This window comes from Chiloscyllium plagiosum, unplaced genomic scaffold (assembly GCF_037043375.1).
Source record: "Chiloscyllium plagiosum isolate Xiang-an unplaced genomic scaffold, Cpla_swu_hap1 HiC_scaffold_33, whole genome shotgun sequence".
In the NCBI taxonomy this organism is placed as follows: domain Eukaryota; kingdom Metazoa; phylum Chordata; class Chondrichthyes; order Orectolobiformes; family Hemiscylliidae; genus Chiloscyllium; species Chiloscyllium plagiosum.
In genome coordinates this window covers 14,679,817-14,697,705 of record NW_028270171.1, presented here as the reverse complement: position 1 = coordinate 14,697,705, position 17,889 = coordinate 14,679,817, and the positions used below count along the sequence as shown (strand labels likewise).

General features: G+C 46.9%; 1 protein-coding gene across 3 annotated transcripts in view; it reads left to right on the top strand.

The window, feature by feature from the left end:
• The window catches only part of LOC122541977 (BAR/IMD domain-containing adapter protein 2-like 2), a 73,240-nt gene that overhangs the window by 51,127 nt on the left and 4,224 nt on the right, over window positions 1-17,889 (top strand). For all 3 annotated transcript variants that reach the window (XM_087978298.1, XM_043679272.2, XM_087978299.1), the window contains 2 exons: window positions 3,099-3,324; window positions 15,699-15,739. In XM_087978298.1, the coding sequence (XP_087834424.1) occupies window positions 3,099-3,324; window positions 15,699-15,739 (267 nt within the window). The remainder of the gene's footprint in view (window positions 1-3,098; window positions 3,325-15,698; window positions 15,740-17,889) is intronic.

The following is a 17,889-nucleotide window of genomic DNA, read 5'->3' as shown; positions in this document are numbered from 1 at the left end:
TTCCTCCCTGCCTGACGGGTACATACTTATCAAGGACACTCAATAGTTGCTCCTTGAACAAGCTCCACATATCAATTACACCCTTGCCTTGAAGCTTACTTTTCCAAGCCACACATCCTAAGTCATGCCTCACCGCATCATAATTTCCCTGCCCCCAGCTATAACTCTTGCCCTGTAGTGCACACTTATCCCTCTCCATCACTAGAGTAAAAGTCACCGAATTGTGGTCACTGTCCCCAAAGTGCTCACCTACCTCTAATTCTAACACCTGGCCTGGTTCATTACCCAGAACCAAATCCAGTATGGCCTCACCTCTTGTTGGCCTATCTACATATTGTGTCAGGAAACCCTCCTGCACACATTGGACAAACACTGACCCATCTAACGAACTTGAGCTATAGCTTTCCCAATCAATATCAGGAAAGTTAAAGTCCCCCATAACAACCACCCTATTACTTTCACTCTTCTCTTGAATCATCCTCGCAATCCTTTCTTCTACGTTTCTAGGACTATTAGGAGGCCTGTAAAAAACTCCTAACAGGGTGAGCTCACCTTTCCTATTCCTAACCTCAGCCCAAACTACCTCAGATGGCGAGTCTTCATCCATCGTCCTTTCCACAGCTGTAATACTATCTTTGACAAGCAATGCCACACCTCCCCCTCTTTTACCCCCACCTCTGACCCTACTAAAACATTTAATGTGATGATAATGTAGCCAAACAGGTTTTGTATGTGCCTGTGAACCCTTCCAGCAGAGACCAATGGTTTGGGGTAAGAACAGGAGGGCCGCCATCTGCTGGAGATACCAGCAAACTACAATAACTTCTTACCGAGCCGAACCGCAGGCCACACAGACACCGATGATAGCCAGTGTCCTCTCAAGACCTGAGACCTAAAGAGGCGCGCGCACACACACACATACATACATACACACACACACATACACATACACACACACACACATACACACACACATACACACATACATACACACACACATATACACACACACACATATACACATACACATACAAACACACGCACACATACAAACATACACACACGCATACACACACACATACACACACATACACATATGCATGCACACACACACATACACGCACACATATACACACACATACACACCCGCATGCACACACATGCACATACACACACACATACAAACATGCATACACACACGCACACGCACGCACATACACACCCACACATACACACATACACACACATACACATACACACACATACATATACACACACACATACACACATACACACATACACACATACACATACACACACATGCACACACACACATGCACACGCACACACATGCACACACACACACAGAAGGATACTCACAGTTGGGAAATCGTTTGAGACTGCTAGCCATCTCTCCAGCGCAAGGCGTGCATTTATGTAGCGCCCCGCACAGCCTCATGACATCCCCAAAGCAATTTATGGCCAATTCAGGAAGTTTAACATATAGCCGCCAAGTTAGGGACTGAGGCATTGAGTCGTATTTATATATCCCTCTTAACCCTTTCTATTCATGTACCCATCCAGATGCCTTTTAAAAGTTGTAGAGTCATAGAGTTGTACAGCGCGGGAACAGATCCTTCAGTCCAAACAGTCCATGGGAGCCATAATCCCAAACAAACTTAGTCCCACCTGCCCACTCTTCACCCATATCCCTCACAACCTTTCCTATCTGTGTACTTATCCAAATGACTTTTAAATGCTGTAACTGTACCCACGTCCATCACTTCCTCTGGAAGTTCATTCCACACGTGAACCTTTCTCTGTGTAAAAAAAATTGCCCCCATGCCTTTTCAAAATCTCTCTCCTCTCACTTTAAAATTGTGCCCCCAATCTTGAAATTCCCCCATCCTAGGGAAATGACAGCTACCATTAATTCGATCTAGACCCCTCATTATTTTATAAACTCCTATAAGGGCACGCACAGCAAAATCCCATTAATGCCGATGACCCACATCTCCTGTTCAGGTCACCACCGTGGAGAGATAAAGATCAGCCCTGACCCCAGGGAGAGATCCCCCTACTCTTCTCTACAAAATTGACAGTGGATCTTTCGAATCTACCCAGCCTTATTCCCTTGAGATTCGTTCCCCAACTCCCTGCTGATGTTTTCTCCTTCACGCATTTACCCAATTTCTTCTGGTAGTTTTCTATTGAATTTCTGATTAGTTCCCTGTCAGGCAATGCATTCCAAACATCGCACCTACGTTCTGCTTCCTGTGGCTTTTGGGTTGTAAACACTGGACGGCATGGTGGCTCAGTGGTTAGCGCTGTTGCCATACAGCATCAGGGACCTGGGTTTGATTCCAGCCTTGGGCGGCTGTCTGTGTGGAGTTTGCACATTCTCCCCCGTGTCTGCGTGCGTTTCCTCCGGGTGCTCCGGTTTCCTCCCACAGTCCAAAGATGTGCAGGTTAGGTGGATTGGCCACGCCAAATTGCACTATAGTGTCCGGGGATGTGCAGTTAGATTGCTTAGCCATGGGAAATGCAGGGTTTTAGGATAGGGTTTCTGGGTGGGATGCTCTTTAGAGGGCCAGTGTGGACTTGATGGGCCAAATGGCCTCTTTCAGTACTGTGCTGATTCTATGATTCACTTCAATTTTTGCCATCTGGTTATGAAGCCTTCAGTCACAGTGTTGCAGAAAGAGACCATTCAACCCATTGTTCTGTACCAACCCTCTATTATGACTTGGTGCTGTATTTACCTCATACTCTTGTACATCATTTCTATTTAAATAATTATTTAATGCCCCCTCAATTGACCTATCCCCCATCACCCTTCCAGGCAGTGTGTCCCAGATCTGAGCCACGAAAATGTTTTCCTTCCCCTCACGTTGGAAACACATTTTAAAGCCATGTTCTTGATAATTTTACGACTGGGAATAGTTTCTCCCTCTTCTATGTCCTGAAGACTGTCACTAGATCTCTGATTTCCTACCCATTTCAGTCGATGGGCGACCAATTGATATTGCGCGTTCCATACTGATATCGCTTGCAGGGAGCGGTGTTAACGCTAGGATGACCTGAATGTTCTCTTGCAGACCATTTCCAATGCGGAGCAGCCGGAGTGCCGAAGATCTGCTGGACCCGAAGGACTTTGTGTTGCCGCCTACGGACTACAACAGCGGCCCAACAGCCTCTGTGCCCCCTGCCCCACCTCTGCCATCCAGCCCCTCCACAAGGAGCCAGAGTCCAGCTCCTCCGAACCTGAGCAGCCGGAGGAACAGTGCGACCAGCCTGGCAGTGTCGGAGAGTGCCCAGAGCAGGGTGAGTTCTTGCAGGATCACTTTACCCCCTTTAACTCGGGGGGGAGGACTTTCAGAAAATTCAGTGCGCTGCTAGCGGTGAAGGACAGAACTGGAGCCAATCTTTGCACATTTCTTTAAGCATTGGCTTTTTGCATAGAAAATGGGCCATTCGGCCCTTCGAGCCTGCACCACCATTCAGTATGATCATGGCTGATCATGCAGTCCCGGCATCCCACTCCCCCTTTCTCTCCATATGCCTTGATCCCTTTAGCCTCAAGGGCTGTGCCCAGCTTCCTCTTAAATATATCTAATAAACTGGTCCCAACAGATTCCTGTGGGAGAGAATTCCACAGGTTCACAGCTTCCAGAGTGAAGACATTCTTCCTCATCTCAGGCCTGAATCGCTTACCCCTTATTCTTAGACTGTGACCATTACTTCTGGACTTGACCAACATCAGGAACATTCTTCCCACATCTAGCCTGTCCAGTCCCATCAGGATTTTATATGTTTCAATGAGATTCCCCCCCTTAATTTTCTAAATTCCAGTGAGTGTAAGCCCAATCGATGCAGCTTTTCCTCATATGTTAGTCCTGCCATCACGGGAATCGGTCTGGGGAACCTTCAGTGGACTCCGTCAATACCAAAAATGTCCTCCCTCACTGGGAGACCAAAACTGCACACAGTACTCAAGGTGTGGACTCACAAAGGCCCCATATGAATGCAGCGAGCCGTCCCTAATCCTAGACTCCAATCCAACTGCTCTCGGGAGCTCACAGAATGAGTGAGGCTGTAGGGAGGTTACAGACTGAGTGAGGCTGTAGCGAGCTTACAGACTGAGTGAGGCTGTAGGGAGCTTGAACACTGAGTAAGGCTGTAGGGAGCTTACAGACTGAGCGAGGCTGTAGGGAGCTTGAACACTGAGTGAGGCTGTAGGGAGCTTGAACACTGAGTGAGGCTGTAGGGAGCTTACAGACTGAGCAAGGCTGTAGGGAGCTTACAGACTGAGCGAGGCTGTAGGGAGCTTGAACACTGAGTGAGGCTGTAGGGACCTCACAGACTGAGTGAGGCTGTAGGGAACTTACAGACTGAGTGAGGCTGTAGGGAGCTTACAGATAGTGAGGATGTAGGGAGATGGAATATTGAGTGAAGCTGTAGGGACCTCAGAGCCTGAATGAGGCTGTAGGGAGTTTACAGACTGAGTGAGGCTGTAGGGAGCTTACAGACTGAGCGAGGCTGTAGGGAGCTTGAACACTGAGTGAGGCTGTAGGGAGCTTACAGACTGAGTGAGGGTGTAGGGAGATGGAATATTGAGTGAAGCTGCAGGGATCTCACAGCCTGAGTGAGGCTGTAGGGAGCTTGAACACTGAGTGAGGCTGTAGGGAGCTTATAGACTGAGTGAGGCTGTAGGGATCTCACAGACTGAGTGAGGCTGTAGGGAGCTTGAACACTGAGTGAGGCTATAGGGAGCTTGAACACTGAGTGAGGCTGTAGGGACCTCACAGACTGAGTGAGGCTGTAGGGAGCTCACAGCCTGAGTGAGGCTGTATGGAGCTTGAACACTGAGTGAGGCTGTAGGGAGCTTACAGACAGTGAGGGTGTAGGGAGATGGAATATTGAGTGAAGCTGTAGGGACCTCAGAGCCTGAGTGAGGCTGTAGGGAGCGTGAACACTGAGTGAGGCTGTAGGGAGCTTACAGACTGAGCGAGGCTGTAGGGAGCTTGAACACTGAGTGAGGCTGTAGGGACCTCAAGACTGAGTGAGGGTGTAGGGAGCTTATAGACTGAGTAAGGCTGTAGGGAGCTTACAGACTGAGTGAGGCTTTAGGGAGCTTACAGACTGAGTAAGGCTGTAGGGAGCTTACAGACTGAGTGAGGCTGTAGGGACCTCAAGACTGAGTGAGGCTGTAGGGACCTCACAGCCTGAGTGAGGCTGTAGGGAGCTCACAGCCTGAGTGAAGCTGTATGGAGCTTGAACACTGAGTGAGGCTGTAGGGACCTCAAGACTGAGTGAGGCTGTAGGGACCTCACAGACTGAATGAGGCTGTAGGGACCTCACAGACTGAATGAGGCTGTAGGGAGCTTAAACACTGAGTGACGCTGTAGGGAGGTTACAGACTGAGTGAGGCTCTAGGCACCTCACAGCCTGAGTGAGACTGTGGGGAGGTTGAACACTGAGTGAGGCTGTAGGGAACTTACAGACTGAGTGAGGCTGTAGGGAACTTACAGACTGAGTGAGGCTGTAGGGAGCTGGAACACTGAGTGAGGCCATAGGGACCTCACAGCCTGAGTGTGGCTATAGGGACCTCACAGACTGAGTGAGGCTGTAGGGAGCTTGAACACTGAGTGAGGCTGTAGGGAACTTACAGACTGAGTGAGGCTGTAGGGAACTCACAGACTGAGTGAGGCTGTAGGGAGTTTGCCTGTTTGTCTTTGTGAATCAGTCTGTCGCCTGTCCTTTGGGACCTGTGTTTGCTGGAAAAGCCTTCTGATCGGATGGTTGGTGATGCACATTCTTCTCCCTTGGCTTGCAGAGAAAGTTTGCCTCGCTTCTCCTGAACACAACCTCGCAGCCAGATTTCTGGTGGCTCCAGGGCAGCAGCTCATTCTGCTGAGAGGTGGGGAGGCTCTGTGAGGAAGCATGGCTGTTTGACCTCACTGCTTGCAGTGTTTAACCCTCTCCTAGTCTGCTCACTCCCACTGGTCATTGCACATCAAGGTGTAGACTCGATCTTCATTATCGGAGAGCCTTTATAATAACGCCTTTCAATATTACACCAATCCAGTAGTGTTGGAGTAGTCACAGGGACATATCAATGCTGTGTCACTCAGGAGCTATTAATACAAGTAATCAATAGCTCAGTCAATCAGAGAGGCCTGTGGCACATTGGAAGTGTTCCTCCCTCTGGACTAGGTGGCCTAGCTTCAAGACTTACCTCAAGATGTCATGGCCATAGAGGCATGTCACTGCATATTCAAGCATGTATTTTTGTCAATAAAAAAAAGCAATACTGATGAGATGGAGATTAGGGCATTCTGAAGATACATAGAATCCCTGCAGCATAGAAACAGGCCATTTGGCCTATCAAGTTCACACCGACCCTCCCAAGAGCATCACACCCAAACCCGTCCCAGTAACCCTGCATTTCCCATGGCCAATCCACCTAGCCTGCACATCTTTGGATTGTGGGAGAAAACAGGGCACCTGGAGGAATCCCACACAGACAGTCACCCGAGGCTGGAATCAAACCTGGGTCTCTTGCAGCAGCGCTAACAACTGAACCACCGTGCCACTCTTGAAGGCTATGGGCATTCCTCAGCTTTGGCGTGGAGCTGATGGCATAGCCACCAATGGTGGAGCATGGAGGGATTTCCAGGAGGCCTGAATTGGAGGTGAACAATGAAGGCAGTCAGGGGCTGAAATTCACCAAAACCCGACATGAGGCAGCTGAGTACTAATAGCATTTTCTCATTTCATCCATCCTCCTCTGCCAGCCATTCCCTGTGACAGTTTGACTGAGGTCAGACAGAATGCCAGATAGTGATTAATGTTTGGAATCAGTGTACTGCACACAAATCTGCAGTTGTTATTAGCTGTCTGTGTTGAGCTTCTAAGTGCTCTTGGTATTATCCTGAGTCAAGTTCACATGTAGCTATGGAGAACATATTGATCAGAGACATTTGGTCCCAAGGTAGGCGCTGCACCTGCAGAGAATGTGTTGATGGAGTTGTCACACTTTGAACGACCCAGTGCTTATTTTGAAACTGCTTGGAAAGCCAAACCAAAAAGCTGTACAGCTTGCAGATACCAGCATGTGCTGAGAGAGAGTTAACATGGAGTATTTTATTTGAGGACTTTGAGCTTTCCTCCTGCTCTGTGCACGTGTTGCCTGATGTGAACTTCTCTCCCTCCTTGCCTGAGTGCAGTATAATGATAAGACAGATTTACAATTTAGCCTTAAAGATTATGGGCGGCACAGTGGCTCAGTGGTTAGCACTGCTGCCTTAACAGCGCCAGGGACCCAGGTTCGATTCCAGCCTCGGGCAGACTATCTGTGTGGAATTTGCACATTCTCCCCATGTCTGTACAACTCCCTTCTGGGTGCTCTGGTTTCCTCCCACAGTCAAAAGGCCAATTGGCCATGCTAAATTGCTCATAGCGTCCAGGGATGTATGGTTTAACCATGTTAAATGAGGAGTTATGGCAATTTGAGGGGGATGGGTTTGATGTGCTCTTCAGAGAGTCAATGCAGACTTGATGTGCCAAATGACCTCTATCTGCACTGCAGGGATCCTATGATTTAAACATAAGCACATACTCAAGCTGAATGAGCAATTTGTATGGCTTTGTCTGACGGAAGCCATGACTGTAGTGTTGCATGTTGCTTCTCTATCTCCCTGCACTGAGCATTGTGTCTAGGCTGTGGTGGTTTTCGAGCAACAGGGCACATTGGCCAGGCCAAGCGATAGTTAACAGTCACATCCTTGACATGGGACAGAAGAGAGAGGCTACAGCAGGTGGCGCTATTGCACTGTGTAAGACCATGAGATATTGAACGGAGTTGCCCATCACCACAATTCAGCTACAAAAGCACATGGAGACTTAATATTCCTTACTCATGGCTGACAATGCTGGTGTTTTTTTGTCCCTCACATTTGCACTGAAAAGAGGGGCACATGCATGGCATGTAAATCTACGTCTTTCCCTACAGCGATGCATTGACGTTTTTCTGTGTGGTGTGGGCTGGTGTTCTCTCTGGTATTGGAGAGTTGTTGTTGTTTGCTGTGTGGTGCCTGTGCCTGTGCATACCATAGGGTGAGGAGGGTTCAACAGGTCTCCCCTCTCTTCCACCTCCCCGATTGGCCGCAGCAAGGATTTATGTCCTTTCTACTGCAAGCTTGTACCTTTCTCTAATTAAGATGCAGTTCAGTCATTTCCACTGTAGCGAAAAGGCACCCATTTTACGGGTGAAAGGAAGACAATTTCTTTATCTATTAACCCCAAGAAAAATAATCACGTCAAGCACGGTAGCATAGTGAAAGAAGGATAGTGTCCTAGCGCAAGAGGAAAATAAAAGGAGCACACAGTTTAAAGTCCTTAGGGGTACCCTTGAGTTTTAAGAATTCATTCCAAGACCATGTTGTTTATTTGATACTTTGAACTATGAGCATTTTCAGTCATAGAGTCAAACAGCACAGAAACAGACCTTCGGGTCCAACCAGTCCATGCCTACTATGTTTCCAAACTAAACTGGTCCCAACTGCCTGGCCATATCCCTCCAAACATTTCCTATTCATTAACTTATCCAAATATCTTTTAAACATTGTAACTGTACCTGTATCCACCATTTCCTCTGGAACCACCCAGTATAAAAAAGTTGCCCCTCACGTTTTTTAAATCCTTCTCCTCTCACCTTGAAAATGTGCCTCTCATGATTTTATAAACCTCAATCTCCAACAAAGGTCCCAGTCCTTCCTGCCTATTTTTAGATCTCAGACCTCCATTTCTGGCACCATCCTAGTAAATCCTTTCTGAACTGTCTCCAGTTTAATAACATCCTTCCTATAACAGGGCGACCAGAACTGGACACAGTACTCCAGAAAGGGCCTCACCAATGTCCTGTACAACCTGTACATGACGTCCCAATTCCTATTCTCAAATGTCTGAGCAATGAAGGCAAGCATGCTAAACGCCTTCTTCACCACCCTGTCTACCTGTGATGCAAATTTCAAAGAATTATTTATCTGAACCCTTAGAGACCTACAACGCTACCCAAGGACCTTAGCATTAATTGTATAAGTCCTGCCCCGTTTTTTACCAATATACAATACCTCACATTTATCCAAATGAAACTCCCATCTGCCACTCCTCAGCCCAAAGCTTGGGGTCTGATGTTACTTTCCAGTTGATATTCTCACTGACCATTTTCCATCTTGAGAAGCTGAGAAAGTAGTTTTTCCTCCCGCGGGTTCCAGTTCTGCAGTCAAACATCCATCACCTCTGCTCTGCCAGAAACAATTGCTTGAAAAACAGGCCGGCTGGCGTGTTTCCGTGTCTGAGTTTGTTGTCTCCCTGCTTGGTAACTGTGGGTGATGGTTTTTCCATCTCCGATGCATGAATATTAATTTCTTCAATTCATCCATGGGCTCTGGGCTAGCATTTATTGCCCATCCCTAATTGCCCTGCAGGACGTGGGAGGCAGTGCTGTTATGAAGGGAGTTGCAGGACTTTGACTCAGCAACAGTGAAGCAGTGCTGATATGTTTCCAAGTGGCTTGGTGGGGAACTTTGGGGTGGCACAGTGGCTCAGTGGTTAGCACTGCTGCCTCACAGTGCCAGGGGCCCAGGTTCGATTCCAGCCTCGGGCAACTGTCTATGTGGAGTTTACACGTTCTCTCCGTGTCTGCGTAGGTTTCCTCCGGGTGCTCCAGTTTCCTCCCACAATCCAAAAGATGTGCAGGTCAGGTGAATTGGCCATGCTAAATTGCCCATTGTGTAAGTCAGGGGTAAGTATAGGGTAGGTGAATGGGTCTGGGTGGGTTACTCTTCAGAGGGTCAGTATGGACTTGTTGGGTTGAAGGTCCTGTTTCCACACTGTAGGGAATCTAATCTAAACTTGCAGGTGGTGGTGTTCCCATGTATCTGCTGCCCTTGTCCTCCTAGATGGTAGTGTTCACAAGGTTGGGAGAAGCTGACAGAGCAGCCTTGGTGAATTATTGTATATAGTGTAAGTCAAAAACAGGAGCTGTTACCCTGTTCATGCTTGACTGCATTTAGAATCATAGAGATGTACAAGATGGAAACAGACCCTTCTGTCCAACTTGTCCATGCCGACCAGATATCCCAACATAATCTAATCCCATTTGCCAGCACTTGCCCCACACCCTTCTAAACCTTTCCTATTCATATACCCATCCAGATGCCTCTTAAATGTTGTAATTGTACCAGCCCCCAGCACTTCCTCTGGCAGCTCATTCCATACTTGCACCACCCTCTGCGTGAAAAATTTGCCCCTTAGGTCCCTTTCCCCTCTCACCTCAAACCTATGCCCTTTTTACTAGTTTCAGTGCCTTTCAATTGATTTCAGTTCAGACCATTTTGTTAATTTCACCCTGGGAATATGAAGCCTGGCTGACGTGTGTGGTCAAGTGATAGCTATGGCCATTTTGAGTCAGTGATTTGCCTCTGTTTTTGAACATCTCATCCCCATCCACACACGTCCCAGGTAATTAATCAGACAATGGCATTCAGGAAGCACTAGTCCTTCATTTGTATCAATGTGACATAATTGAAATTAACCAGCTCCTGTCACCTGATATTAGATCACAATTTAAGTAAAAGAACTTTCACATAACAGCGAGATTCATTCACTATGTTTAGTATCACAACAGTGCTGCCCAGTCGAGTGCTGGAAAAATGGTTTTATCACATCCACAAGTGATGTAGCTTCTTTTCGTGACCTCAAGATGTTCCAAACTACCTTATTCACAATGAATGGACTTGGGAAAGACACGGTTGGAATGTAGAACCATGGCTGGCCAGCGGTACACAGAAAGGCCTACAACTAAATCCAGATCAATGACTCTTCTTACTCACACTAGTTGAAGGATAAATGTTGACCAGGATAAAGTCCTCTGCTCTTTGAAATGCAACCATCACGGGTGACGCAGTGGTTAGCACTGCTGTCTCACAATGCCAGGGACCAATCCCCATCCTCCATCCACTGTCCTTTGGAGTTTGCATGTTCTCCCTGTGTTTGTAGGGGTTTCATCCAGGTGTTTCAATTTCCTCCCACAGTCCAAAGATGTGCAGGTCAGGTGGATTAGCCCTGAGAAATTGCCCATAGTGCACAGGGATATGCAGCTGAAGTGGATTGGCCCTGTGACATTGCCCATAGTGTCTGGGGATATGCAGGTTGGGTCCACATAAACAATCTGGAAGAGGGCACTGTAAGTATGATCAGCAAGTTTGCAGATGACATGAAGATTGGTGGAGTAGCAGAAAGCATAGGGGACTGTCAAATAATACAGAAAAATATAGATAGACTGGAGAGTTGGGCAGAGAAGTGGCAGATGGAGTTCAATCCAGGCAAATGTGAAGTGATGCATTTTGGGAAGTCTAATTCTAGAGCAAATTATACAGTAAATGGAAGAGCCTTGGGAAAAGTTGACGAGCAGAGAGATCTGGGAGTTCAGGTCCATTGTACCCTGAAGGTGGCTGCACAGGTGGATAGAGTGGTCAAGAAGGCATATGATATGCTTGTCTTCATCGGACGGGGTATTGAATATAAGAGCTAGCAGGTCATGTTAAAATTGTACAAGACATTGTTTTGGCCACATTTAGAATACTGTGTACAGTTCTGGTCACCATATTACCAAAAGGATGTGGCTGCTTTGGAGAGGGTGCAGAGAAGGTTTATGAGGGTGTTGCCTGGTATGGAAGGTGCTAGCTATGAAGACAGGTTGAGTAAGTTAGGATTGTTTTCATTAGAAAAAAGGAGATTAAGGGAGGACCTGATTGAGGTCTACAAAATCATGAAAGGTATAGACAGAGTAGATAGAGATAAGCTTTTTCCCAGTGTGAAGGATTCAATGACGAGAGATCATACTTTAAAGGTGAGAGGTGAAAAGTTTCAGAAAGATACTCGCGGCAAGTACTTTACACAGTGGGTGGTAGGTGCCTGGAATGCGTTACCAGCAGAGGTAGTAGAGGCAGGCACGGTAGATTCATTTAAGATGTGTCTGGACAGATGCATGAGTAGGTGGGGAGCAGAGGGATACAGATGCTTAGGAATTGGGCGAAAGGTTTAGACAGTGGATTTGGATCGGCTCAGGCTTGGAGGGCTGAAGGGCCTGTTCCTGGGCTGTAAATTTTCTTTGTTGTTCTTTCTCTTTGTTGATTGGCCCTGGGAAATTGCCCACCGTATCTGGGACATATGCAAGTTGGGTGGATTGACCCTGAGAAATTGCCCATAATGTCTGGGGCATATGCAAGTTGGGTGAATTGGCCCTGGAAAATTGCCCATAGTGTCCGGGGATATGCAGGTTGGGTGAATAGGCCCTGGGAAATTGCCCATAGTATCCGGGGATATGCAGGTTGGGTGGATTGGCCCTGGGAAATTGCCCATAGTGTCCGGAGATATGCAGGCTGGATGGCTGAGCCATGGCGTGTACGCAACTGCAGGGATAGGGTGGATCTGGGTGGGATGCTCTTCAGAGCTGTGGACTTGATGGGCCGATTAGCCTGTTCCATACTGTAGGAATTCGATCAACCTATTATGTTGTTCTTATAAAAGACATCTTCCTTCAGAAAAACCTCTGAGGGTGTAGTCTCCCTCAATACTACACAAGTGTCAGTCAGTCTTTGTTTTTTCAAAGAATATGAGCGTCACTGGCAGAGCCAGTGTTTGTTGCCCATCTGTAATTGCCCTGCAGGTGGTGCTGGTGTGCTACACTCTAGAACCATTACAGACCTTGCAGTGCAGGGGCCCGCAGGGTTTTGACACAGTCCTTAGGTCTCTGGACTGGAACTTAAAACAAAAACTATGCAACTCATGGGTGGGCTACACCATAACCCACAATGCATGTGGTTGACCGGACCTTGGTGATACTTGACAACGAATGGAGCTGTGTAAGTAGAACATAAGGCTTCAGAAAAGATTTATTAGAATGTTGCTAGGGTTGGAGGGTTTGGGCTGTAGGGAGAGTCTGGGACTGTTTTCCTTGGAGTATCGGAGGCTGAGGGATGACCTCCTTAAGGATATTGTGGGTCAATCCAGAGCAGCTGGACTGCAGTGGTTCATAAAGGTAGCTCACCTCCACCTTCGCAAGGGGCGACCAGGGATGCTCAATAAATGCAGGACAGCCAGAGACACTCACATCCCACAAATGAATAAAGAAAAAAAATTGCAGAGGTTTATAAAATCATGAGGGGCATAGATGAGGTGAACAGTGAATGTCTTCCCAGAAGAGGGGGAGTCCAAAACTAGAGGGGCATAGGTTTAAATGGAAAGATTTAAAAGGGACCTAAAGGGCTACATTTTCACACAGAAGGTGGTGTGTGTTGGAATGAGCTGCCAGAGGAAGTGGTGGAGTCTGGTACATCTACAACATTTCAAAGGAATCTGAAGGGGTATACAGGGCGGCACGGTGGTACAGTGGTTAGCACTGCTGCCTCACAGCGCCAGAGACCCGGGTTCAATTCCCTCGTCTGTGTGGAGTTTGCACATTCTCCCCGTGTCTGCGTGGGTTTCCTCCGGGTGCTCCGGTTTCCTCCCACAGTCCAAAGATGTGCAGGGTTAGGTGAATTGGCCATGCTAAATTGCCTGTAGTGTTAGGTGAAGGGATAAACGTAGGGGAATGGGTCTGGGTGGGTTGGTGTGGACCTGTTGGGCCGAAGGGCCTGTTTCCACGCTGTAAGTAATCGAAGGGTTTAGAGGGATATGAGCCAAATGCTGGCAAATGGAACTAGATTAATTTAGAATATCTGGTTGGCATGGATGAGTTGGACCGAAGGGTTAGTTTCCATGCTGTACATCCCTATGACTGTGTGTCTCAGTGTTTTATCCACCAATGAGGCCTTTTACGTTTAAGGGACTGAGATATGGTTTGTGATATGGAAGGCAATGTGTTGTTGGTGGTGTTTGCATAAATGTCCAGTCTTTGCCCTTCCATGTGGTTGGGATTGGTGGCTTTGGGAGGTACTCATGAAGGAGCCTTAGTGAGTTGTTGCAGTATATCTTGTAAATCGTACACACTGCTGCCAGTGTTGTGTGTGTGTCGATGGTGGAGGGAGTGCATGTTGAAGGTGGTGGATGTGGTGCCAGTCAAGTGGGATGCTTCTTCCTGGATGGTATCAAGCTTCTTGAGTGTTGTTGGCACTGCACCCATCCAGGGCAAGTGGGAAATATTCCATCACACTCCTGACTTGTGCCTTGTAGATGGTGGACAGGCTTTGAGGAGTCAAGAAGTTAATTACTGATCATAGAATTCCCAGCCTCTGACCTCTTCTTGCAACCATACTCTTTATATGGCTGGACTAGTTCAGTTTCTGGTCAACGGTAACTTCAGGGAGTTGAAACCAAATATTAATCTACAGCTCTATTGAGGGGTCACCGGACTCGAAACATTAACTCTGTTTCTCTCTCTACAGATGCTGCCAGTGCTGCTGAGTTTCTCCAGCACTCTCTGTCTTTGTTTCATATGGAACTAAGGGTTTGGCAAAGAGAATATTCAGTTGGTGTGCTTTTTAAGGCTGGTTGAGGTAAAGGGAAGGGGGCAAAGGACTGGTATTCAGTAGCTAGGAAGAGGAGACTAATTGACTCAAGTCATGTTTTCAGAAGTTATTCTTGATGTGACACCAAAATGATGATATCAGAGGGGCTGGGTGTAAGAGAGCTATCAAGATTGGTGGGAGGGGTGTTTACTTGTGTGAGTAGTTATGAAAACTAAATATTTGCGAAAAGCCCAACAAAAATTTGGTGTATTGTGAAACTTACTTTTTAAGTTGGGGTCTCCAACAGAACCCAGAATTGTTACAGCACAGACAAAGGCCATTCAGCCCAATGTGTCCATGCTAGCTCTCCAAAGCACCTCATGTCCCATTCCCCTTCTCCTTAATGGAAAAGGTGAGGACTGCAGATGCTGGAGAGTCAGAGTCGAAAAGTGCGGCGCTGGGAAAGCACAGCAGGTCAGACAGCGTCTGAGAAACAGGAAAGTTGACATTTCGGGCATAAGCCCTTCATCAGGAATGTGATGCCGAAACATCGACTCTCCTGCTCCTCGGATGCTGCCTGACCTGCTGTGCTTATCCAGAGCCATCCTTTTGTGACTGCCCCTTCTCCTTAAAGCCCTACCCATTGCTCCTTTTCAAAGAACAGTCTAATTCCCTTTGGGGTGCCTTGGGTTCATTTGCTTCCACCGCACTCTGAGGCAGCGCATTCCATTCCTTAACCACTTGCTGTGGAAAACACTCTTAATATTTGTGTCTTTTACAAGCTTCTTTAAACCTGTGCCCCCCTCATTCATGATCCTTCCCTGAGTTCCTCCTATTCACCCTTTACGGTGCATTTTTTTTTCATCACTCTACATAATCCTTAGCTGCATAAAATCTTGAAGTTCCATTTCTGCAGGATATCTTAGAAACACACAATGTGCAAGTTACTCATAAAAACCAGACGTTATACCAATCACCCACAATTTTAACAATACATACTGCTGTAACTTTGTCATAAAATGTCTCCCTGATCTAAAAGAAAGTATTATGGCTCATAAACTACCAATAAATTTCTGAAACGGTGCAGGTGTATCTCTCAAAGAATCCAAAACTGCGGATTTGCTGTGTTAAGACCCTTCACCCTAATGAACAGTAACTTTTCATTTCTTCTTGTCTTCTTAGAAATTAAGTAGCTCCGACAGCCAACCAGAGCTCTTCCCAAGGTAAGACGTCCTCTCGAGAGTATAGGTAACATTTGAGAAACACTTGACACAATCAATTGTCTTAATGTGTGAGAGCTGACCTTGAGTATGCCAGCCCTTTGGCTGCCAGGTTTACCTGGTAACAGTGTTGTTCGACCATTGAAGTCATGCCAATCTCGTGTGTGTTAGTTGGTGCGATGTTGCTACAGTTTTCTGTGTATCTTCACCTTTCCATGCTGGTCTTTATCTGCTTCTCATATTCAGGCCCTTGCCTTTCTTCTCTGTCCGTCCCTTTCAGATAAAGATTGGCCTTTAGTGCTCATGCAATGTTCTGTGGTCGATCATTTGGAAATGCTCAATAAGTATGGCCAATAAGTATGGCTGTCTTCAGGAATTAAATCTCCTCAAAATAACATTATTGAACAGTTCCCTTTTTGTAATTGTAAAAATGTAAGAGAAGGCTGTTTGATGGCCAGTCAGGTTTTAGCAACTTAGTTAACGAGGGGTATAAAAAAAACGATAAAGTTGCCATACTGTTACCAGGGCTGCTCTCTCATAGAGAGAGGTAGGGTTTAACCTGAGGGTCACTACATCTCTGGTGAGGGGAGAGGTTGAGAAGGACATTCCTTTCTGGTAACCTCAGACAGTGTGAGAATTGTCCCCAAACTGTTGGTATTACTTTACATTACAAGCCAACTGAGCTAACTAACTCTATTTCTCTTGCTTACAGTGGTATATTTAAGGCTGAGAGAGCTAGGAGAGGAATCAAGGGTTATGGGAAAAGTTTAGATTCCCTACAGTGTGGAAACAGGCCCTTCGGCCCAACCAGTCCACACTGACTCTCCGAAGAGTAACCTACCTAGACCCATTTCCCTCTGACTACTGCACCTAACACTACGGGCAATTTAGCATGGCCAATTCACCTGACCTGCACATCTTTGGATTGTGGGAGGAAACCAGAGCACCAAGAGGAAACCCACGCAGACACGGGGAGAATGTGCAAACTCCACACAGACAGTCACCCGAGGCTGGAATCGAACCTGGGACCATGGTGCTGTGAGGCAGCAGTACTAACCACTGAGCCACTGTGCTACCAAGGAAAAGGATAGGGATGTGTTGGATCAGCCAATATCCTATTGAATGGTGGAGTAGGCTAAAGGGGCTGAACAGCCTACTCCTGGTCTTATTTCTTAAGGTCTTATGTTCTGAAGGACTCCCTTAGCGAGGAGTCTACTTACATTCCAAGTGGTCAGTGTTGCATCACAAAGAAGAGCATGTAGGATGAGCAATGGTAAGTGTAAGGACAGACCAATTAGCAGAGCGGGCTCATAGAGTCATACAGCATGGAAACAGACCCTTCTGTCCATCCAGTCCATGCTGACCATAATCCCAAACTAAGCTAGTCCCACCTGCCTGCCCCTGGCCCATATCTCCAAATGAGTTTGACTATTCCATGTTGAGCCACAAAGAAGATAGTGGTGCATTGGCCAAGTCCCTGGCTAAGTAATCCAGAGATCTTGGGCTAATGGTCTCAGAACATGGGTTCAAATCCCACAATAGTAGCTCATGGACTTTAATATTCAATTAAAACAACTCAGACTGAAAGCTAGTTTCAGTAACGGTGACTGTAAGACTATCGTCGCCTGTTACTAAAATTCATCTGATTCAGTCGTGTCCTTCAGAGAAGACAATCTCCTCACTAGATCTGGCCTACTTGTGACTCCAGACCCACAGCAATGTTAACTGCTCCCTCAAATTGCCAAGCAAGGCACTCAGTCCAAGAGGCAGTTAGGGCTGGGCAAACAATACTGTTCCTGCCAGTGACACCCACACCGACGCTGCAAATGTCAAAGAAAACTACTTTTTTGTGGAGGAACCTGGATCTAGAAGACATGATTTAGAAAGATAAAGGGGTCGCTTATTTAAGCCAGTGATGAGGAGGAATTTCTTTTCTCAGGGGATTGTTAGTGTTTGAAGTGCTATTCCCCAGACAGCAGTGGAGTCTGGGACACATATTTTAATCAAGACTGAGTTAGAAAGATCTTTGACCTGCAGAGCTATCGGAGGGACAGGCAGGAAAATGGAGTGTAGGCCACATCAGATTAGCCAGGATCAAAGGCCTACTGCTGCTCCCACATCTTGTGTTCTGACAAAATTTGGAAGAGGGGGTG